Source organism: Cheilinus undulatus, linkage group 4 (genome assembly GCF_018320785.1).
Source record: "Cheilinus undulatus linkage group 4, ASM1832078v1, whole genome shotgun sequence".
Classification (NCBI taxonomy): Eukaryota; Metazoa; Chordata; class Actinopteri; order Labriformes; family Labridae; genus Cheilinus; species Cheilinus undulatus.
In genome coordinates this window covers 49,245,454-49,271,065 of record NC_054868.1, presented here as the reverse complement: position 1 = coordinate 49,271,065, position 25,612 = coordinate 49,245,454, and the positions used below count along the sequence as shown (strand labels likewise).

General features: G+C 40.1%; 1 protein-coding gene across 1 annotated transcript in view; it reads left to right on the top strand.

Annotated features, from left to right (window-relative positions):
• si:ch211-79m20.1 (bromodomain-containing protein 4) overlaps positions 1-5,259 on the top strand; it is a 37,685-nt gene extending 32,426 nt beyond the window's left edge. The window contains exons 6-7 of the mRNA XM_041785667.1: positions 4,060-4,198; positions 4,316-5,259. Coding sequence (XP_041641601.1) covers positions 4,060-4,190 — 131 coding nt within the window. The 3' untranslated portion in view covers positions 4,191-4,198; positions 4,316-5,259. The remainder of the gene's footprint in view (positions 1-4,059; positions 4,199-4,315) is intronic.
• The last annotated feature ends 20,353 nt before the right edge of the window (positions 5,260-25,612 follow it).

Below are 25,612 nucleotides of genomic sequence, written 5' to 3'. Positions count from 1 at the left end.
CGTACATCGGGCACGACCCAACCACTAGGCCATCTGCACTCCTCAAATGCTCCATCTTAACTGTAATCCAGTTGTATGCCGCTGTTTGCCACTTTAACTTATGCAATAACTATTGCCCTACTGCCACAACGATCTTTAATCTAAAACAGTAAACCTACAATAGCATAGCATCAATTGCATCATGTAGGAACAACGATTTAACACTATTTAGATCTAGAAAACGGGGATGAAGTTGTACATACTACACATATAACTGAAGTATTGAAGGATGACATTCAGTACATGAATGTTGATGGCAACTACCAAATGGACTGAAGGTCAGTGGTGGCCACATTCTGTACACTTAACACCCTTGTTTCCCAACCTGGGTAGCACAGATTTCAGGGGGTCTGCAATGGCCTATCTGCTCCGAGGTTGTTAATATTAGGTTACTTCAAACCCATACAAATGGTTCATACCAGGGTCTTTTGCTGATAATGTGTGGTTTGGGCTGTTGTGTTTGGCTTTAAACGATGAAAACAATTCAAATTTACATTTTTTTTTTACAGCAACATGTCACTTTTTTCTGTGTGGGTCCTGAGAGAGCACGGCTCTTCTTAGGTATGTGAAGGGGAGGCTCAGTAGAAAAAGGGTTGGGAATCACTGCTTTACACCATTTTCCAATTGCCACTATGATCCATTCTTTTTATGATTCTGTCCTGTAAAAAGTGCATGGTTTTGATTTTTATTCTGGGTATTTTTTCTACTTTAGACTGGTTGATTTCATGCATTTATAATTTACATTTAATCAGATGCTAATGCCACCTGTAAAAAAACAAAGTCCAGTCATGAAATTTCCTTGCTCCTAAATATTCCACAGACGTTGGCATATCCCATCCAATTAAACACACAACATTATTGCATTTAAAATAGTTACCTTCAGCAGTGCTAGCACTGTAGACCTTTGATTCTCTTTGTTGTTTAACTGAATGTCATCACTAAATGCTTTGGTTACATGCAAGTATAACCTGATGCAGCCTCTGGACAACTTAATTCCCATTTTTTAGATCAAAATAGTTCTGAGCTGGGCTGTTTCTTCTAGATGCTATCCACGCCATAGCAGGTAGTTGTTTAAATTGGGTTAAAGAGAATTGTGGCAGCAAGGCAGTTGTCATTAAGAACAGCTACTGTGGGGGTACTAGTGTCCGGCTGCTGTGTTACAGTTTAGAAGGAGTGTTTGATAGGGATTGATTAGTAATTACTTTAACCAACCTGTCATTCTTGTGTTGCCTCCAGATTGATCCAAATGAAACCATTTAGCCAGCTAATCATGTGCATTACTTGAAATAGGTCACTGGGAGCATCACATGAAGAAATTCTCCACCCTGAGTATGCTTATTTTCCCTCCAGATCTGGCACAGAGCCTACTGCATGACAAAAAAAGGCTGCTACAGCCCAAACAGCATCGATAGCTTTAACAAACCCATGCTCTGTATGCAAGCTAGCCAAGAAGCAATCCCAACCTTTCAGCCAGTATCACTGCCAGATAGATGGTGTATTCCTCCATGAACAACATCAATTTAGAGATCAATTCTTGTGATGCCATCAAATGATTTCCAGGCAAAACTTCCTTTTCCATGTGGCATCAACATATTTAACATAAACCCCATCATTCTGGTGCAAGACATCCCAGAGTAGCACTCGCTCTTCCGTTGAGTCACTGCTCACTACAATAGTAGACTCCTGAAAAAGAAATCAGGCACACTGCCATCATAAAAACAATTCTCTATGGGAGCTTTAATTGTAGATTGTCTTAACTGCATTCAAGCATGTAAACAAGGCATCCTGAGGATGATATTCTCAAACCGAGAAGCCTCCTCTAAAGATTCTGAGGTTACTGATAACATTGACTGTGCACTACTGCTGCTTCAAGTCAAGACTTTAAAACAAATGCCAGTCAGGTATTAGCAGTTGGACTCCTCTGCAGCAGCCATGTGTGTATTGTTTCTGTGTTTGAGCATTTCTTGTAATTACTGCTTTAATGTATGTGAGAATCAGAGGCCAGTTTCCCAGGCAGGAAGCAGCGCCCTGAACATGTATGACTAAACATTGGACCACATGTGTCCTGCTATTCTTCCACCATCCCCTGAGAACTCTGCAGTGAGAGAGCGAGATTTCCCACAGCTTCATGTTTGACTTAAACCTGCAGGCCGTCACAGGCTTTGTTAGGCAGACCTCAAGGTTATGATCTGCCCTTCACATCGCCTTTAGAGCCACAACAGGAGCTACACGCCCAGCTTCAATTTCATGCTGGCACTTCCCTCTGCTGCTGAACCAAAGATGAAGCTCTAGTTCATTTGATGCAGTTTATAGTATTGTGTATGGTATAATATGATTTTTTCTGTTATTTTTTCTTCCTATGAGTTTATTGTTTTTTTTAAAGGACTCCATTTCAACCATCAGCTTTAACATGTTAATCACAAGGAAACTAAAGTCCAAAACTATGCTTTAAACCTTAAGAATTGCATTAATTTTGTGCTCTGTGATCCTTTTGGTTGCACCAGTGAAGCTACTGAAGCTGGGCTGCAGGTGAATCCTAGTCGCTGTTGTGTCTTCTTGCAGAGTAAAAACTGAAAACAAGAACACTACTGCAACTTTGAATGTCTCATTTCACTTTTAAAGCTTGCATATATCAACATTTGACATTTTTGCTGTCCCCCTCAGTCTTTTTTTATTTTTTGTTGTTGTTTTTTTTTTTTAAATCAATTTTATATCCATAGCAAGTTCTTTTTTTTTGGTAAGGCCAGTGTTACTCAACCCTATTCAACCAAAGAACCAAACTGTCATCAAAGTGGTTAAAAGTGGCAGTTAAAATAAGTTAAAGGTGGCAAAAGATGGTCAAAAAGCAGCAAAAAAGTGGCAAAGGTGGGTGAAAAGGGGCAAAGTAGGCATAAAGCAGCCAGAAAGTGGCAAAAATGGGTGAGAAGTGACAAAAACATCAGTAACAGGAGGCAAAAATGGTCAAAAAGCAACAAAAAATGGCCAAAAACAAGTGAAAAGTTACTGAAACAGGCAAAAAGCAGCAACAAAGGTGGGCAACATGGGCAAAAAGCAGCAAAATGGCAAAAATGGTAGGGGTGGGGGAGGGATGGGGGCATTTAATGGCAAAGGCCAGCTTAAATGGATGAAAAGGGGCAAAAACTGATGAAAAAGAGCAAAAACGGGATTAAAGTGGCAAAAAAAGAGTGCAAAAGCCAGCTTAAAGCAGTACAAATGGATTGAAAGTGGCAAAAAAAAATTGAAACAAGGGGCAAAAAACTGCAAATAAGGGCAATGGCAATACACAGACAATAATAATTGGTTGGCAATTAAAGCCATCTGTGTACGTGTGGGAAACAAACGGTTAAAGTGACTTGCAATGGATAATTTCTGAGGTCAAAGTTTCCCTTTTTATGGTTTTCTGGGGTAATATTTCAAAATTAGAAACTGAAAAGAGTGACAAATCATGACAAAAGAGCCACATGTGGCTCAAAACCCACGGCTTGAGTATCACTGGTTAAAGCTTTCTGTCAATTTATTAGTAGGCTCCTTGTTATCTTTCAAAATAAAAGCAGATTATATCTGAGCAAGAACAACAGTACTCTTTGCTTTAGACAGTACAAAATTAAAAAGTAAATATATAAGAAAGAACCGCTGCTTGAGAAACTCTTAGTCCAACCATTTGGGTAATGTTGGACATCAGTGAGTCATTTTGTACATGCACTCCTGCATATTTCTTTATCTATACCTCTAAGTTATGGTTTCAGACCTAGCAGCCATTCAGCACTCATTTGATTAGTAGATTAAGGTCAAGATCAGAGAATACATCTCTCTGTATTTATTAAATTCCCCAATCAAAACACTGGGAGGAACTGCAGATGCAGAGAGATAAAAAAGGGAGGTGCAGAACGATAGATGAGTTGGATGCAGAAAAAATTTTTTATCTTTTTTGCATGGATGTGATCTGACCTTTAAAGTGTTTTCCCTTAAAAGAGTGTGTATACTAACTGTGTTCTCTACCTTCTCTTGGTTTTTCTCCAGCCCTCTCCACAGGGTCTCCTGCTGTGTCCTCAGCCCAAAAGGCCCCTTTCCGACCAGCCTCCCCTCGCCGCAGGAGGAGGAAACACCGCAAACGCATCAGCAAAGAAGCCATCAGAGCCATGATCATGTAGAGCTGCATGTAAGTGAATGAGCCTGATAGAGAAAATCCTCGTAGCTTGTGGTTGTTGCACTCATTTGTTTATAAGGAAAAAAGGAAAAGATCATCTTATCCTTTTTTTTTTTTCCCCCCACACAGGAAATGTAAAGGCTTACCATGAGCTTCGGCACTGCACCAAAGGAACACAGAGAACGTTATGTCTGAATGTGGGGAGACTGACACTGTGGACTGATGCAGACATGATGGACACTGCTGATGGAAATCTTCAGAGAGAGTCACCTTCCCTTCTCCAGAGCTGCCGCAGAGCGTCAAGCTTCATGGATCTAAAAAAGTGCAATCTTATGAACTCCTTGTAATGGAGGATTTCAGTCACACAAAACACTGGATGTAACTTATATGGACCACAAATCCAGTGACGATGGAAGGTTATCAGACTCTTCTGCAGCCATTGATTGGCTGCTTTAACACTTTAGACGGCTTAACTACTGATTGGTCCACAAATGGAGTCTTTATTGGGGCTGTGTTTGGAGCTAAAGACTGGACTGGAGATGTGAGGAACTGGATTTCTACACTGGGATGAAGACTGGAAACTGGAGTGTGCAGCTCAGGCCTCAATGCCAAACATTACTGTTATCCTACAATGTCTAAATCTAACTGTATTTAACACTGGAGTAGCATACACTGATCATACTACATTGACTAGAGAAAAGCTCTACTGTGTACTGTAGCTTAATGTACTGGAAAATATTGATAGCCTGCTCATTTTGTACTACTGCCAGATCCAAAATGAAATATCAACCAAATGCCTGCCTAGAAAACATGCTATGAATATCCACATTAAAGCAAGTCTTAAAGACCTGGCTTTTAGAGATCGCTGTGAGCCAGCTATAGCCAACACTGTATGTATAAACGCTTCTAGAAAATTATCTCTGGGGGGGAGAAGAAAAAAACTTTATTTCTTAACTTATTTAAAAGAGGAGGATTTGAAGTCCTCCAGTTCTCAAGTGTAATTATTGTTGCAGACATGTCTCAGATTATAATTATTGGTTGTACAACTCTTACTGTTATGAATGTTATTTTTAATAAAAAATTTAAAATATTCAACAAATATGCTGTTGTTCTAGTGTTCTTAGTTCTATGTATGTTTGACTGCATGCATGGTTTTGTCTGTATAAATAATAGACAGTAGGGATGTCAAATGATTAATCAAGTTCAACTATTAGTGCACTAATTAGTTTTAATCACGATTAAAGACCCTGTAAAGTGAAAATAAATCTGTATTTAGCTTTGTTGTATGACAGGTCACTGTATTATGTCAAACTCAATCCCAGCAGGGGCCAGATTTGGGATTCAGGTCTAACCTGAGGGCCTAACAGGGTCACCTTTTTAACCGGAAGCTGTCATCCTCATTTCACCAGTAATAAGATATGATTACAAAAAAACCTTTGCACTGATGATAAAAGACTTTGAGGTTAAAAAAGTAAAAAAGATAAGTTTAAAGGCTCACAATCTGAGAAAAGTAAATGTATTAGTTCAAAAAGGTCAAAACATGAAATTGAATTGGAAAAATTATGTTTTTTAAAGACAAATACATTAGAAAGAAAGTCAAAATTACAAGTTTAAAATGTCAAAATATGAAATAAAATTTTTAATCATGAAATTAAAAGTCGAAATATGATTCAAAATTTTAAATTGTGAGCCTAAAAGGTCAAACTATTATGAGAGATCATGAAGTCAAAGTAAGGAGTTGAAATATGAGATAAAACACAACATAAGTTAAAAAGGTCAAACATGACTTAAAGTTTTAAATTATGAATCTAAAAGCTCAAAATGTTATATAAGAAGTCAAAATTATGGGCTGAAATGCCCAAAGTATGAAATAAAAAGTCAAAATCCCAATTTGAGTACTTATTGTGAGTTGCATATGAAATTAAAACACAAAACATTTTATTTTCCCACATTCCTGACTTTTTATCTAATTATATTTACTCCTTACTTTTTCAGATTTGATGACTTAACAAGGATATCTGAAATCATCAAGGAAAAGTTTCCGTTTTTATACCTGAGGAAATCAAGTATACTGCACACTGGGCCGGATTTAACTGTTCCACAGGCCGGATTTGGCCCCAGGGCCTTTAGTTTGACACCCGTGCTTTAAATAATCCATAGACCACTGTAGCTGATAGATTTAGCAAATTTACCTCACAATGAACAAAAAAACAGCATTTAACTGACTGTTTACTTTCAATAAAGGCAGTGACATCAGCTAACAACAGACTGTACTGAGATAAACTGCTCTGTGATTTTAAATTATAGTATCAGAGGGGTGAGGTCATCCCCCACTGTGGGCTCGTGACATCATGAGCCCACATGTTGGCCCCACCGACATTAAACCAAGCCAGGAAAGAGAGGAAAAACTTTCTAACAGTCTAAATTCAGATTCATGTCACATGTTGGTCTCAGTGTTTTCACATGTTTACAGCAACCATATTCCAACAGATCTAGTGTGTTAAGACACAAATTTGGGTTTTCACTTTACAGGGTCTTTAATCTCATGCTTTATTGTCCCTTTTAATATACTTTGATCAAGGCTTGTCAGCGTCTCCCTGCAGCCACAGTGATGTAAAATAAGTCCAGCACTGCTCCTCGGTGTTAATGAATTTACAGACAGCTCAGTGGAAGTCAAAGTCATCTGGATCTTTTAAATTGTCTCCTATTTCATTTCAAATCCATAACAACTTCCTTTTTCCACAGTCAAGTTCATGTTAAAATCTTTGACTACTAATGAAATCAGACTTGTATCCAAACAGGATGTCAAATACCCCTAGTTTCAAACAGTAAAAAATATGACTTTAAAACTGTTTAAAATGCAGAACAGTGGAATTTTAGAAGAAGCCATACTTTATTAATCATTGAAGGGAAATTCACAGTTTACACACATAAGGCTGAAGTACATGCAGATACACACGCGCAAACAGCATCCCCATCGACATGCACTAATGGAGCGATGGCCTTGCTGCTCTCGTTGAAGCACTGCCAGGAGCTGTTTGGGGTTCAGTAACTTGCTCAAGGGCACTTTGGCAGTACTCAGGAAGTGACCTGGCACCTCTCCAGCTACCAGCCAAAGTGGAAATATGGTTCAACTGGGACTTGAACTGGCAACTCGCCAATTCCCAGCCCAAGTCCTTACAGAGGGAGCTCCTGCTGCCCCAAATAAATGTGCTAAAAATGGTATGATAAATTCCTCAATTAAAAATGTTAATCTTTTGGAAGCCCTAATAGTTAGATGTGAACATCTCTGAGGTTCCTTGAGCAAATTGCAAATCTTGGTAACACTTAAAGGTCACAAATTTTACCCCTTTAGGACAAGTTTATATTGGTCTCAAAGGTCCCCAAAACATGCCTGTGAAGTTTGTTTCTGAAAAAACACTCCAGTATTGGGTATTTGCATGTCTAAATATTGATATAACTTGCATGCATACATACACTATATTGCTAAAAGTATTCGCTCACCTGCCTTGACTTGCATATGAACTTAGGTGACTCTCATTGTTAATCCATAGGGTTTAATATGACGTCGGTCCACCCTTTGCAGCTATAACAGCTTCAACTCTTCTGGGAAGGCTTTCCACAAGGTTTAGGAGTGTGTTTATGGGAATGACCATTCCTCCAGAAGCACACTTGTCAGGTCACACACTGATGTTGGACGAGAAGGCCTGGCTCTCAGTCTCCGCTCTAATTCATGTCAAAGGTGTTCTGTCGGGTTGAGGTCAGGACTGTGCAGGCCAGTCAAGTTGATCCACACCAAACTCTCTCATCCATGTCTTTATAGACCTTGCTTTGTGCACTGGTGCACAGTCATGTTGGAACAGGAAGGGGCCATCCCCAAACTGTTCCCACAAAGCTGGGAGCATGGAATTGTCCAAAATCTCTTGGTATGCTTAAGCATTCAGAGTTCCTTTCACTGGAACTAAGGGGCCAAGCCCAGCTCCTGAAAAACAAGCCCACACCATAATCCCCCCTCCACCAAACTTTACACTTAGCACAATGCAGTCAGACAAGTACCGTTCTTCTGGCAACCGCCAAACCCAGACTCGTCCATCAGATTGCCAGATGGAGAAGCGCGATTAGCCACTCCAGAGAACGGATCTCCACTGCTCTAGAGTCCAGTGGTGGGGTGCTTTACACCACTGCATCCGACTCTTTACATTGCAATTGGTGATGTATGGCTTGGATGCAGCTGCTCGGCCATGGAAACCCATTCCATGAAGCTCGCTACGCACTGTTCTTGAACTAATCTGAAGGCCACATGAAGTTTGGAGGTCTCTAGCGATTGACTCTGCAGAAAGTTGGCAAACTCTGTGCACTATGGACCTCAGCATCCACTGACCCCGCTCTGTCATTTTACGTGGCCTACCACTTGGTGGCTGAGTTGCTGTCGTTCCCAATCGCTTCCACTTTGTTAAAATACCACTGACAGTTGACTGTGGAATATTTAGGGGTGAGGAAATTTCATGACTGGACTTTTTGCACAGGCAGCATCCTAACACAGTACCACACTGGAATTCTCTGAGCTCCTGAGTGCAACCCATTCTTCCAGAAATGTTTGTAGAAACAGTCTGCATGCCTAGGTGCTTGATTTTACACACATGTGGCCATGGAAGTGATTGGAACTCCTGATTTCAATTATTTGTATTGGTGAGTGAATACTCTTGGCAATATAGTGTATGTGCATTCATGTCTGTCTTTGCTTTTTATCTAAGGTGCAAATTGCTGCCATAGCAAAATAAAACAATGTTATGTTACATCCAGCATAAACATAAACATAAAATGCTCCTATGCTCCTATGTTCATAACATAAAATGCTCCTATGCTCCTATGTTCACTTAGACTGTTTCAGTTTTTTGGGGGATCTCTTGACAGGAATTTGGATGCATGTCTCTGCAACTCGTCAGCCCAGACAACTCAGTCTGAAAACTGTAGTTTGTATTTTTTATTTCACTCTTGTTATTGTCATTTCTGGTGGGATCTTGGTGCAAAGACATTCATTTGACACATGGCTAGTTGCAAAACAGGTGACAATTGCACTCAGCTGCCAAATTGTTGAGGATACTGTGCTAAAACGGGGTAGATTTCATGTTATAACTCGTGTGTGCAAATAGGTCTGCAGCTCTTTAGCTCCTGAATGCAAAATTTTGGTTTGCAAATTAAATAATTTAGTTTGATGCTCATTATTTAGTTCTTCCTCTTTTTTTTCTTTTTTTTTTTTGCGTTTTTAAACACATTGTTTAATTGTTAATGAGCAGAATTTGAAGAGATGAAAGACCCTCCATATTATTGGTTCCCAACCTGGTCTGAGGGCCATAGATTTCAGGGGGGTGCAAAGCCTGCACTGAGGCTGTCAAAATGAGATTTGCATAGCGCTTTATACAAATGCCTTTTGGAGGCAAGTGTGGGCCCATTTTGTAGGGAATATATCAATAAATATTATTTAGAAAAAAGAAGGCATATCTTTATTATGAGTGTCTAGGGAAGGCTCAGGTTTTCTTAGGAAGATTTTTGGGGTTGGGATGGGAATGTCTGCTTGAAATTATACTCAGTAAATTCACTGTTTTTGATTCAAAAGCTAAAAAAGTTTTTGATTAACTCACACTTTCAGAAGAAAATTAGCCTTGCCCTTATTGCAACACTTTCGTACTGCAGTGTGCAAAGTTTTTTGTCTGTAAATATTTAGTTGTTTCCACAATGAAAGCCAATTTTAACCTCCTACAAGTGCATGCATGTCTATGAGCTCAAGCTTGTAAATAGTGTGCGTGTTCAGTTGTGTCCATACACTCATACAGGAGACCCCCTTTGCCCTGAACGTCCTGCAGCTCTGTCACGCAAAGCGAGGCAGGGGTCAGCAGAAATGTCTGGTTGCTATAGGAACCTGCAGACGGACCCGTCAACAGAGAAGTATCGTATGGTGAAAGAGAGACGAGGGAGGGGGGGGGGGGGAGAGGGGGGAGTGTCAGTCCAGGAATGGAGAGAAGATGAACGGCAGAGAGGGAGAGAAAGGCCCTGAGAGGGGAAAAGCGTTCTGAAGCTTCTCAGCAACAAGAAAAAACAGAAGAGGCGTAAAAATATTAATATATGTTTGTACTAAAAGATGAAAGCACTGAAAATAAATGACGCAGTCAAAAGAACAAGACAGAGCAGAGATGGACTAAAATGTAAGAGAGAGAGCAAGTTAAATGTCATTCAGGAGAGTAACGGGGTTCCCCCTGCAAAGCCAATTCAGTCAGCAAATTCTCCTCTTTAAGAACGATGACTCAGCGTGTACTTTACCAGGCCTCGAGGTGAAAAACACAAACACTTTAAGGGAGTCTGGATAAAGCAACTTTGACATGAAGATGGCGTGATTCATGTGATGTTTGAGGGAAACAGACATGAAAATTCCTCCCAGTTTTTGATCCTGATTTTCTATTTTTGTAGTGTCACAAGTCCTGCCAGAGGGTGTAGTACTGAGTCACTGTGGAAAAGATGGCACCAGTAAAAATCTCAATTGTCAAAGTAGGCACAAGCTGTACTTAACTCAGGGGTTAGGGAAATAAATAAATAATCAAAAGACGCTTAATAACCCGTGATCCTGTCCAGGGCTTAGAAGTTATGAAAAGGTGCAGTTTGTGCCAAATAATAAACAAGGAAAATTCATGGAGAGATTAGTGGGTGTGAGGAGCAGATGAGAGATCTGGATGAAAAGTTAAAATGTGGAGCATCTACAAGCTGATCATTTTAAAGCACACAACAACTGTAGCGGGTGGGCTCAAAAGGTTGGAAGGAGTTGAAATCTCTCTTTTTTAACAAATGTGATTCCCTTTGAAACATTTTATAGTGAATTCTAAAAATGAAACCTCTAAACCAAGCACTTTTAATTTGCTCTTCCATTTCCGATGATGTCAAGAACCTTGCATGTGACAATGATACGGCACAGATGCACGTCATTTGATTCAAGGGATTAAACTGAAAAAGGCCAATACTTTGGAAAAATAGACTCTCCTTTTTCCACCAGGCTAAGGGCATGCACAATCAATCCCATGGGATTAAAATTCAATTGCACTTCAAACAGTGTGATGCATTCTGGTCAATAATCAAGACCTGCAGGACACAGGATTTGCAGATAATGAGTTAACTTTGGGCCTTAATCGCCAAAATCTTACGTTTGTTTTTATGAAAGTTTCTTAAAGAAACCTACATAGTATTCATGACAGGTTAAACTGATGAATCTTTTGCACCTGTGCTCTTAAGATGATGAATGCCAGGTACTCTTAAGCTGGAAGCATGTGCACATTTCATCTAATCAGCACAGAGAAATGCCCTCTTCATGCCCATAAGTGTGAGGAAATCAGCCGGTTCTCTCTGAGTGTCACTGCAGTGCCAGGTGTGTGTTGCTGATTGCCCCTGATTTGGCCCAGGTGTGTCCAGCTTGCATAAACTCTTCAACTGCAGCGCACTGCTGAATCACTATCAAGCCTTCAGAGGTAAGGAGAGCATCTTTGTGGGTTTTCTTGGGTTTTTATTGAATGCAACAATCTCCCTAAACAATTCAGAACCTTGGTAAAGAATTAGCAGATTTCAGTGTGTAAATGCTGGAAGCCAGTTTTGTTTCTCTGATAACACCAGTCTGGTGGCATTTGTGTCTCTTAAGATTAGTTTTCTCTGTCTCCTAAGAGTTTAAAATAAATCTGTATTTAGGTTTGTTGTATGATGGGTTACTGTGTTATGAACCACCAGGTCAAATTTCAGTCACATAAAACTTCTCTAAATTTGAAAAATTAAGCTTCAAAATCATGAAGAATGAGGCAGTAAAATCTGCTCTAGTGTTTATACAATCTACTGCTGATGGATACTGTCAAAAGAGCAGAGGCCACCAATGTGGAGCGACATTTTGTGGGGAACACTATTTCACACTGACCCCTTACTTTTGTAAGCCATTGTAGTTTTCTGAAAAGATTCGACTTTTTCATATCCATCCAAGTCATTTAAAATGGTTAACAATTTCCCTCCATCTTCTTTTTCTCTCCTTGGTGGTAAAAACCTCACTTTTAACACTGTTATTTGTAGTGATGGGTCGTTCGTGAACAAGCCGGTTCAAAGAGCTGGCTCTTTTACGTGACTAAGAAGATCCAGATCCCGTTTGAGAGCCACTTTATACCATTTTAACTATTACTTTTACTATTTATTTGTATGTTGTTTGTGTTATGTGATCGATTATCAGGAATGTTCTTTTCCTCACTTCCACAGGCACATCTCAAATTAGGGACACAAGCTTGATGGTATAACATTAATGTTTTATATCAGGTGTGTCAAACAGCCCAGCCAGTGAGCAGATTTCATTTAACCAGCAAGACGTTTCGGGGCGACAGTATATTTTAAAAAAATAAAAGCATTATATTTTTATCAATTCAATAAATTGAGCATAGTTGGACTAAAATACCAGCACAAATATCAATCTTATGTCATGATATTGCTAAATCTTGCAGGTCAAATAAACATAACTGGTACCCGAATGAAGAGCCGTTTGGGAGCAGAAAGAGTCGGCTCTTCTTGCTGAGCATAACCAAATGATCCAGATCACTGAAAAGAGCCAAAATTCCCATCAGTAGTAATTTGCCCATGCATCGAGGATTTTGACAGTGGAGCATACAGCCAGGTAGTAAAGACTGAAGTGAAAAGCTGTGCTCTGTCTCTAAACTTGGCATGGCTCTATGCTACATCAGTTTGCACAATTGTCCCACATTAAGGGCACTGTCTAGATGGATGGACCAGACGGAGTTGAGCAAGGATGTCAAACTCGAGGCCAGGGGGCCAAATGCGACCCGTGGCACAGTTAAAACTTGGCCAGCAAGGTCTTATCATATTTTTTTTACAACTGGTCCACAACCTATAAAAACCTTGATGATTAAAAATATCCTTAAGTCAGAGCAATCAAGTCAGGAATGTGGGAAAATAAATTTAATTTGTTTTAGTTTCTTTTTTCCAACTCTGCATCTCACAATCACGACTAAAACTTAGAATTTTGACCTTTTTTCAGATTTTGACCTTTGAGATGAACAATCTTAAGTTATAAGTCATTTTTTGGCCTTTTGAACTCATCGTTTAAAGTTTTAACTCATGTGTTGCCATTTAAAAACTCATGATTTCAAATTTTATCTCATATTTTGACTTTTTAAAAATATTACTGACTTTTAATTTTGTGTTTAGACCTTTTGGAGTAATTCATCTGACTTTCTTTCTCAGACTTTGAGCCTTTAAACTGATTTAGATTTTTCTTTAAACTCAAAATTTTTTTTCCATAATTCATTTCCGGTGAAAAGAGGGGTTTATAGTTAGATGTTGACCCTGTAGGGTTCTCTGGTTAGATCTAAATTTAGCATCCGGCCTCTGCTGTGATTGAGTTTGACCCCCTGGGGTAAAGGAACAACCAGTGACTAGAACTCCAATGAATAGAATTGAATTAATCAGAGTCTGTGCGCAGAGTTTAGGTGTGAAATTATTTATTACAAATCCTAAAAACACATCCGTTAACAAAAATGAAAGACAATGAAAATGACGGACTCTGAGTGCAAAGACCTTTACCGTAAAGACAAACTTTTTCACAGTATTAGAGTTTTTGAGATGCATCTTTATTAAAAATAGCAATCTGTCCCATGTGACAGTTAACAGGAATTTCCATTGAACAGTGATTTGCCGTTCCCTTCTCTAAGATGAGAAAATTCTCATCCAGTTTTGCTGACCAAACTCTTTCAGAAGCACACGACTGTGTGAAAAATACACAGTCATCAAGATATAATCCAGCAGTTATTTTCTTAGTTCCTCAAGCTCTTTCTTCTCATGTTATCTCCCTGGTAATTATGTTATTCCCACTCTGCACTTCTTTAGTCTTTTTTACTTGAACACATTCCCACATCATCCTCTGATTCTCCTCTCCTCGTCCTGTAAGTCATGACCCTTCAGTTTGGTCCAGTAGCCAAAGACAGCTAGGTGTGAGTGTACGCGGTGTAATGAACCAATGAGGGTGAGCCAAAGTTCAGCCGGGTCACAGAGGCCAGACGGACCCCCCTGCTGATGAGCCGTGGCGTTTGTGTGTGCACATGCATGAGTGGGAGTGTGCAAGTGGCGGGCTGCCATACCTGCGGTGTCCCTCTGACGACTGCATGCGACTGTGTCCGTGTGTTGTGAAACAAATGGAGAGTGTGTCTCCTGGCACCGTGTCCCCCTGCGAGCGGCTTAATGAGCTGGTTGTTGGCAGCCAATCATGGCCACCGGCATCCTCCGAGGTCACACCATGGCGTCGTGTGTAAACAGTGTGGTCGTCCCGCCTACATTTGACAAACACCTGAGAGGACATAGACAGACACTTTAGAGGAGAGGTCGCAGTGGTTAGGGCACAGATTTAGCAGATAAACAGAGATGCTAACATCCATAAAAGCAGACGCACACACCGACACACCTTCCTGACTCACCACTCAGAGAGTGAGAGAGAGATCCCTTTTACCTGAGGGGACACACTTACCCAGAAGATGACTCACGTTGACTTTAATCCAGCTGAATATGCACACACGCCCTGCAATGTCTCATCTATTCTTAATTCATCTTACAAATATCTGTCAAATCTGCACCTTTGTCTGCATCTGTGGTCCAGATTTAAAACAACAGCAAAGCAAAAAAGGGAAGACATGGAATTTAAGGAGGACGTGTAAAATTGGGAATTTTCATGACATCTAAAGCCCAGTTCAGCTCTAAAAGCTGCACTGTTTCCAGAGCATTGTCCCCTACAGTCATTCAGTTTAAATTAGGCCTGTTAATATGAATGCATTAATGCTTGTGATTAATCTGGAAAGCTTAATGCGCTAAAAGAAAAATAACACAATTTAATCATATGACTAAGTTTGACCACAACTTCCTCCCATAGTCCCCCTGCGTGGATGTTTACATCCCTGGGTTGAAAAGGTTAAAGGCGGGTAAAACGCAGCCAGCAGTGATGAGTGAGGAGACAGCAGGTCTGCTTCACAGAAAATTTCAATTTAAAAAGCTGCCTAATGGATGAAACAAAAGTTGCGTATACATACTGCAGTGATGAACTGTCTATACACTGAAGCACAGCGAGTCTGAAGTACCACCTCTTTGCATCTGAGTTTCTTTGCTAATGTTAGCAAAGATGCTAACAACAACACAGGGTCAGGCCATGGCTGTGTCCAAAATCACTCCTTATTCATTATATAGTGCACTATGTAGTGAATACGCAATTTTGTAGTGGTGTGTGAATTCAGAATGAGCATTGTTATTCACTATATAGTGCACTCATTCCATTCCACAATGCATTGTGAAAAGTAATGAACAACCCATGCCCACTAGCCCAGCAATATTTACCGTAATGCATCGTGGTTGCTGCTCTCAAACATGAGGGACGAACGAGAGGAGCACAGGAACATACATAAAACCTTCTTCAAAATGTCTTTTTGTTTGCTGGTTTTACCAAATCTGTAAGAAACTATTAAGGATTCAAAACAGTAACTTTTTCCCCTATGGTCATTACAAGACATGAGACCATCATCTTTATGCAAAAATAAGTGATAATACAAACAAAAAATTTATATTATTTTGTCACTATAGAGACAACTTTTTTATCTATTAGTACATGTTTGCGAAAATACGTTACATTTTGTATCAGTTTTCATTGAAATTCTACCATTAATTTCGATCCTCAGCCGTTGTCAAGGACATTTACCAGCCGTTGCTGCTAAACGTTTTAATTGTGAGATGACGATGATGTTCCCTAGGAAGTAGGGAATGAGTGTGTTGTTTTGGACACAGCCCAAGATTGCTAATGCTGCTAATGTTAGCAAAGACACTAACAACAACACGGGACCAATCCATGATAGCTAATGCTGCTAATGTTAGCAAAGACACTAACAACAACACGGGACCAATCCATGATAGCTAATGCTGCTAATGTTAGCAAAGACACTAACAACAACAGGGGACCAAGCCTTAACGTCAAGCTACACCGGTGCAGTCCAGCAGACATGGATTTGTCCCTCAAAATGACAACATATAAGCTAACTAATGCGATCATCGACATCGTTGACGATGAGGGGCTTCAAGACATCATCCAGGTCGCCTCGGATGACCACAGAACACCTACGAGAACTACTGACACAAGAATCTGTGAGCTGTATGACAGCTAAAAAGGCAACTATAATAATAATAATAAAAATACATTTTTGTAAAAATAGCCTTTAAAGTGCTGTACATAAAGTTAAAATAATGAAAATAAACACTTGATAATAAGAATGTTTAAAAATCTAAAAATTACTAAAACTAAAGAAATCATAGCACAGTGATGTGATTAACTTAAATAATTTTTTTAATCTATTGGCAGCACAAGTTTGAACTGATTTATGTCTTTAGTCCATGGTTCCCATCCTTTTTTCCTTAACCCCCCCCCCCCCATTCCCATCTAAGAAAGCCAAGCCCCCTTGGACCCCCCTTGGAAAAAGTTCACATGATTTGTAATTATTTTCATTGAGAAAATCCTGACATAACAGGCCTATATAGACATATAGACTTGTTCTTGAATATAGATCTATTTCCAAACTATCCATTATTACAACAGTGTATTAGGGCCACTCTAGGAGAAAAGAAATGCTAATTTTAAGGAAAAAACAAAATGTTTTTAAGTTCAAAATGTTAATATGATTTAAAAAAAAAAAACATTTTTATGACTTTAAAAGCACTAAATGTGCCTGAACACTGATTACAACTTTTGAGATTATAAAGCCCAAAAGTCAAAACCTGACCACTGTTTCAGTTTGTTTTGTATTTTTGACTTTACACTGTTGTAAAGATATTATTTAAAAAAAAATTAAATTTCTCAGTTTATAATGTCAAAATTCAAGACTTTTTGAACTCTGAAATTTTGATTTTTTTTTCTTGGAAATTCCTGACTTTTGAAACTGAAATGTGGTAAATATAAGACTTTACATTCTTAAAAATTTAGATTTTTTTCCCACCCAAATTTTGACATTTTTAATCTGAAAATGACAGATTCTCCTTATAGTCTAAATTTTTTAGGTTGGCCCCTATACACCATTTTACATTATGTTTTCAATCATGATTTTTTTAAAAATATGAACATCTAATTTTGGCAACAGCAGCCCCACCCCCGAAATCTTTTACGCCCCTTACCCTAGCCCCAGACTCCATGCTGGAAACCACTGTGTTAAGTTATCTCCTAATACCTTTCTCTCATTGACAGGGCCAGTACTAGAGTTGTTACAATTCTAATTCCAGTATTTAAAATATGTCCGATTGTGCTTAAAATGCAGGTACTGGTATCAGTGAGTACACATATTCATGCACCCATCCAAGACCGTTTTGTTTAACTGTAAATGTTGCTACGTCTAGCCATGCTAAGTGTTAGCTTTTTAAATTGGAAATCAATTCTTCTACACTGCCACAAAACACTGCATGCATGAGCTTCTGTTTATAGAGCAGTGAAGAACCAAAGGACCCACTGCAGCAGCAAAATTTAGAGGCTGATTATCCTCTGTATGTGTGTTTAAAACAAATCTTCTAGATAGGTGTTGTCATACACAACGAGAAGTGACACGGCTCATTAAAGTTGAATAACATCTGAACCATAAATCATAGCCTATTACATGTCTGTCCTCTTGAAGACAGCTGTTGTGCCGTCCCATTGGCGCTATCCAGCGGACATGCACATTCGCGAGGAGGTACGTGAGAAGAGGGGCGGAGCTACGGAGCTCAAACAGGGAGAAGAACAGGAAGGGAGGGGGAGTAGAGTTGATTCTACGTGGCTCTCATTGAATGTTACATACCCAAGCTTTAAAATAAAGATAGTCTTTCACAGCACAGTCGGTCCATGAGGTTTACAAAGGTATCACATCGGTACTTGGTATCAGTCGATACCCAGCATTCTGTGCCAGATTTTGGCCCGACTGCAACGTTGTCATTGTCAAAAGTCTGACTCAATTATGAGTATCAGGAATGACTTATGGTCTTGTAGTATGAGATAATGAACCTGACGTTAACCATGTGAATCCTGACAACTACTAAAAGGAAAGCATTTGCTCTTATCTTTGCATCATCGTCTAAAAGAATGACATTTAACAAGTCCCCACTTTTTCTCTCTCTGGGGGTTTTTGTGTTCATGCAGTGATTTTTATTGACATTTTATTGCATTCATACCTCAAGTTCTATCTAAAGGAGAGCCGTATGTGAAACTGTCCTCTCTGGTGTGGCAGGCAATTTTCACAGCTCCTTATTGAGAAAAAAAGCACTGCAATTCATAACAAACCTCTGTCCAAATATGGTCATTTCCTCAGAGATTTCCACAAACCACTGGGTGACACCACAGCAGGCAGATTCACTTCCTAAACCCTCTGAGGTCTAAGGGTATTTCACTGACTTTTACATAAGTTTTTAATTCACCTTTTTAAGGTACTCCCAAATATCACAATACCCAAGTGTTATTATATAAAAATTTTCAGGATAATCTCAGCTTTATGGAAACTGAGGCCCATTATGTCCAAGGTCGTTTTCACACCTGATAGTCCGGGGGACTCGGTCTGTTTTGGAATGAAAATTGCAACATTGTTGCACTTTCCTTTGGTTTGGTTCGCATTCACACTGCTCTTGGTCAATGGTCTTTTTCTAAGGTCTAACCTTCATTATAGTAACATATAAATATCAGTCATTTAAATAGCTCAGCAACCAGTTGCATGCTCATCACTGTTTTTTGAGGGAGAATTGCTTGGTGTCATCAGCATACGTTGGAATAAACTGTTGAAACCTTATACCCAAGAAGGATGAATATCATATGGTGTTTATTGCACATTTAATTTGTTGACCTGCTTTTATATATTTTTGGTTCTGACTGTAACTTATTCAACTTGAGAGACTATGAATTTCCTGAACATCTTCATATTCAGGACAGACTTTCGGCAGCCCCTCGTCTTGCCAGCTGAGTCTTTGGGGTCGGTCTGCCTGTAATTGTGACAGACTGTGTCAATATTATCTGTCTGTCCTAACAGGGAAGTGAATCTCCCTCACCCTGTTTGTTTCACTCTCCAGAGGAAACCAAGATGACCACCCCACCCGGCAGACAACACGCACTCCCACACACAGACGCAGTCTCCCTCCACCACAATGGTGTTGTCATGTGGTGGGACTGTGTTTGTATGGGCAGGGCGGCTAGCTTGGTCTCCCCAGTGTTTGCTGTGGGGGTGTTGTGGCTCCATGTCGGCCTTGTCTAACCCCCTTTCTGCTTTGTCCTCTGTCCGCCCTCTGTCACAGGACACACACATGCAGGCCCATGTGCACATTTTTCTGGGCTTTCACTGGTGAGTTTGTCTCTGAGACAGATCAGAGCTTTGTTGTGGACAGTTGTGGATAAACCAGATTACACCAAAGGAAATGCTCTGCTCTTGAAAGGGAATTCTTGTAAATCTCTGATCTTCAAGGCTGCCCTTGGCATAGCCATCAACTCTAGTCTTTTAAACACAAACCAACCCAAAACCCTAACCTTGACCCCTTTGGGACAAGTCCAAGTCAAATCTAAAGTCATGCCAAACTTTCTGCAGCCTATTTGAGGCTTGGTACAATGAAGGTCAATGAAACTAACAGTAACTTTCTAATCTTACCATCTCTCTTGCCCCAGGTAGGTTCTCTTTGCCATTAATGTTGGCCACAGGAGCGGTCGTTCTTCGGGCGGGGCTTGTGTACCGATGGCTGCATCAGCTTGTCACCTGGAGTTTGCATGTACAGAGCCTGGGTCTGTCTGATATGGCGATGTTGTTTCAGCTGTGATGGCCTTGTTGTAGGATGGGCAACATACAGGACATCTTCATGTTGGTATGTTGAAAGCTAAAACGGAGGAGGATGGATCTGGGATGCTCTAGCTCACTGTTCAGTCTCTTGAGAAGTCATGGGTGTTGTGTTGTGTCTCATCTAATGGCCTTGTAGTGTGAGATAATTAACCTGACGTTAACAATGTGAATCCGGCATTTGCTCTTACCTTTGCATCATAATCTACCAGAGTGAAATTTAACAAGTCCCCACTTTTCTCCCTCTGGGATTTTAGTGTTCATGCAGTGATTTTTCTTGACATTTTTTTTTACATTCATACCTCAGGCTCTATCTGAAGGAAAGCTGGCCCATGTGTGAAACTGTTCTATCTGGCTTGGCAGGTGATTTTCACAGCTCCTTATTTAGAAAAAAAGCTCAAAATGATCCAAAAGCACTTCATATTGACTCATAAATCCTGGTTTATTTCATATCAAAGTGAATAATCTGACTGCATGTCATACTATGACTTGTCTTAGCCTGTTGGTCAGTTAGCACACTGCTGTACTTTCTCTCTGAAATCTACTGAAAAAGTTAAATTTTTTTGCTTACATGTAGAACATTCCAGATGAAGATACCACAGAGGGGAGGAGTTTCACAGGCAGGTCAGACACCACGGAGTTTCCCATAAAATTAAATGAACCTCCTGTTGACTTACCTCCACAACCATTCGTATGTGGAAATGAGGTGTAAATTTGTTTTTTATTGCTGTTAAATTCAGGCTATTGGTCACATATGGCTCTCTCAAACACAGTAGTTGTTCTAAATGGCTGAATTCTTGAGGACTGCTGGTCATTTTGGCTGGAGAGAAAACAGTAAAGCAGAAACTCTGGTCCTGATGCTGGATCAGTGGCGAACCACTGCTTTGAATGTTGCTGGTCCCTGGTGTTTTTGGCCTTGCTTCATATATCATTGAAGGGAGGTTCCCTCTTGCTAACCTTGGTCCTGGCTCTTGCTCCCAATCAGTCTATGTAGTTTGGGAAGTGGGATCGTGGGGGGGGCCATGAGGAAGCTTAGGCTGCTTCTGTATTGTTGCTACCTGGAGCTTACATTACAGAGCCTGAGTCTGTTGAAGGTGGTGATGCTGTTTAGGATTCTGTGGCAGCTAAGGGCGGTGTGGTAGATTATGTAACTTATCGGTAGCACATAGGGGCATAATTAAGATTAGGGGCCTTTTCCGGAGCGCTAATCCCTTCATTAGGACATAAGTATGTTTATCTCAAATAGGGCTCTGAATACTAAACCAAACTTATTTTCATTTATCAACATCAGAATTGGACTCATTAATTCCTGGGGGAAATGTGGGCATTGCAATAGATTCTACACTGAATATAAGCAAAAAAATATAACACTCCAAAATCTTTTGGAAAGCTTTCCAAGAAGAGAAGAGTGAAGGCTGTTATAGCTGCAAAAGAGGGGTTGACTCCACATTAAAGTACATGTATTTGAATACAATCTCACTGCAGTCCTTGTCAGTGTATAGGTCAGGCACAGCAGGGACTTAAAATGGAGGCAAGTTCTTAACAGGTTAAATTTGTGTCTCTGTACAACATTTCCAACACAATTTGATTAATCCACACTTGAGAATACTGAGCATTTATTATGAAAGTGAGTATTCAGTGTGCCTTGAATCTTATAGATCTTACTTCAACTCTTTTTAAAACTCTACAATCAACTTTTAACCCTTACATATTTCTTTGGAAAGGTGCAGGACTATAGTATCCTCATTTTCCAATAATAGTCAAACTCCACTCATGAGAACCTCCCACAAATTTCACCAGTAACAGCACATATTTAAAGCACTTCAGCTGCTCCATATTTGTCATCATTCTTGCCCAGCACACAATAGCCTCGTACTCAGTCTTCCTGCACATCATCCTGTATGATTTCCTGTTATTATCTGACACAGAGATGAAGTCATAATTACTGGATTGTGTTTGTGTGGGAGAGGAAAAAATCTATAGATGGAAAGATGATTTTCTCCAGTCATTTTTCTCTCTTATAAAAAAAGAGAAGTCGCGTTTTGTTACAACACTTTTAGATCCATTCACTCTGCATAATGAAAAGAGCTAAGTAGATGTACAACTTGTCCACATTTGTAAAAGGGGTCATAATGGACGTGTTCAAAGTCCACTGGGAAATCAGCGCTCCTCCTCTGGTAGCTGGGTTCACAGGGTCTGAACAGGTTTGTGGCCATGCCTTCATGCTTCATCTGAAAATACTCGAAGAGAGTTTATTTGCTCTGGGACTTAAAGCCGGTTCATCATTAACCCTGATTTTAATCCTTGGAAAAAAGAAAGCAGGAGTGTTAAAGGAGCCTGCAGATCAGGACAGCTCCAGCTTCTAGTACTTTCAGAACAAGTTTATTTGTCCCTGGGCTCTTGGTTACCGTAGCCATGCATTAGCTAATTTCCAGATATCCAGTCAGATTTACAGAAGTGAAACGAGAAGTACAAGCTCCTCCATGTCTTCCTCCCGCCCTTTTGTTTGCAGAGAAGTGCTACAATCCATTCTTTCCCTCCTACAATCCCCTTTTCTTCTCCACCACGCTGTTCTCATCATGTTCTCTGCACTCGCTCTGCACATGAAAAAATGGAGGGAAGCAGCAAAGAAAGAGGAAATGATTGTTCTTCTTACTGGGACTATATTTGTCTCTGGTTTTTAGGGGGATGTGGTGTAAGGTGGCCTCCATGTTGCAACACTGTTCATATATTCATTTCCTCAAAAATAACTTGCATACTTTTCCTGATGTTTTGTTGTGCAGAAGTCGAAACCCAGATTTTTTATGACTCAATAACCGAAAATAACCCCAATGCATGGTTTTATTGGTCACTAGGTTCCCTGTCTTTCTAATGAACATTATTGTCTATGTTTATGCAAGGACTTTTTCCTGAATCAAGAAAACCACATTTAAAAATAACCTTCGAATGCCAACATATCATGTGAAGAATCAAACAACACTGGTTAGGGATGTCAGCATTTTCATGTCTCTGGTGTTCAAAATAGGACCATATTGCATATTAGGCAGTTCTTAAAAACTAGAAGAATGAAAATTTCCCTTACCAGCCAGGCTGGCTGGTAAGGGAAATTTGTACCAGCCAAGCAGATAATTTACCAGCCAACCAAATAAAAATTGCTTTTAAGTGCTGTAATTTGCTATCAGGGTTATTTAACATGTCATTTGGGTCTTATATGCGATTCTCAATTAATATTTTCATAGTATACACTAATACTAACAATAATGTTTGCTAAAAGAGACCAAAAGTGTGTAAAAAGACCCTTATTATGTTTAGAACAACAAATGAACTTGCTTCTGTCGATTCTTGTTTTTATAACGTCACAATTCCAACCCTCCTTTATCTGGGCTAGGCAAAATGACTCAAAGGACACTCTGGCAGAGTTACTTTAAATTTTATTTTTGGTTTATCATTTATTTATTATTCATTTCTTAGAAGTTTAGTTTTCTTACGTTTGGTTTAGTTTTAAACCTTATGGTCCACTTAAGAGCCTACAACAAATCTTTTTTTTTTGTTTTTTTGTATACAGTCTTCATTAACAATCTAAATGGACCAAAAAGAGACAATAGCAAAAACTGTCAAGGCACCGTTACAGTGCGCTTAATCTGTAGTCTGGGCATGGAGGCATGAGCATCTCCTGCTCTGACTGCAGCTCAGAGGGACTGCTGCGCGAGGAGTGGGCTGCCTGTCAGTGCTTTGGGACGGAGCGGGGCCCACGGCAGCACCCGCTGCTCAGAGGCACTACAACGATACGTGCTTTCATGTCAGAGTCTTAAAAAGTCTCCAGTAACACCAGAAAAAGTCACTACATCTGTCGCTAGTCGCTTTTTTGAAAAAGAGTCGCTTGAGGGGTCTGAAAACTCACTAAACATAGCGACAGAGTCGCTAAGTTAGCAACACTGCAAGGAGGTACAGGCACAGTTACAACCAGCTATCCACCTTGGCGCGCTGTGAATGAAGTCATGACTGACTCACTTACATGACCAAAGATCGTCTCGGCCTGAAATACACATTACTCTGCCAGGAAACCAGCCAATACCAGCATCATTCTCCAGGAACAAAAAATGAATCTTTCGCTGGTAAAAATATAACTCGCCAGAGTGGCGAGTTATATTTTTACCAGCCAGAGACAAAATCTACTCGTAATTGGCGAGTGTTAGTTTTGGATATACCTAGTGGTGATCAGCTGACGGCCAGCTCATACCAGTTAGCGCCTCCCAGCTCCCACAGCCAATCACAGCCCTTTCTCTCAACACAGTGGTGTATTTAAATGTGATGTACTTCTTACTAATCCCTGCTTGCATTAATGCTGATGCACCATGCTGCTGCTGCTGACAAAGCTTAATCTCCTCCACCCCAGCCTCCTCCCCTATAGCACAAAACATGTTGCACCCTCATATAGCTTTTTTTTATTTTATTGTATCCAGTATGCATTGTCATAAATGTATCCATCCATATAGGGGTTCCTAGCCATCCAAAGCATGCTGCTTGACTATCCCAGTAAGCATCTTTAGAGCAGAGCCTTCTCCACCAAGTAAAACTGTGCATCCATTTTGCAACAAAATGGTTAAATGTATGATAAGAGTGTTCCTGACTGAAGCATAATCTGATTATGCTCTCAGCTGCAGTCCTTGTGCAAGGAATTGCTTCATCTGGTATGATTTTCTGCCAATCATCGGCTATTTCCAACTGTATAATCTTGCAAAAATACAGCTTTTTAAACTAACAAAAATTTGACTTTCTGTCTCATTAATTTACACCCTTCAAATACTTTTTTTTTCTCAAAAATAAGTCAACCACCTGTACTTTTTATTGTTTTTGAGTGGCCCTAGCACACTTTTTTAAGTTTACACACACACAAAACTCTTAAGTTTTCCAGAAAAGCTTCAAATGTGGATGCATACTGCCAACTTTTTCACCTCCACTAAACCCTGGGTTTTTCCAGCCTGCCCTCAGTGGATTTCCTGTTGAAAGCTGTACCATCTTCATGCAAATAATGGAGCTTCAAACTCTTTCTGGGTTGCCAGGATGTTCTTCTCCACTTGTTTGTCAATGCTGGGAGCACTACTACCAACCAGGATGAAATGGCAAACATCCAAGAGTACATAAGAAAGATGGCCCCTAGTGACGACCAGTCAAGTGAATATCCCAGGCAGCACAGACCCAGGGGAGACTACGAGCCAGAGGAGCTGTCCTGGAAGGACAAGCCCCTGCAGGGCATGCATTATTGACAGATTGGAAAAGAGGCTGATGTTGGGAAAACATTCCAATGGCTGGAAAAGGCTGGGGTGGAAGGCCTCAAAAAGAACAGACCCTGAGCAAAGGATCAGTAGAGGTGGAGGTCCACCACATTTGACAGGACTCCAGAGGCAGGCTATGCATAGATGCCCCTGAGACAGTGCAGCACATTACAGCAGGGTGTAACCTGCAAGTTCCACATACTCCACCGGTAGTGTTGCAGTGGTTTTGCTCCAACCGGCGATGCACGCCCTTGCCCACTGCATGTGTT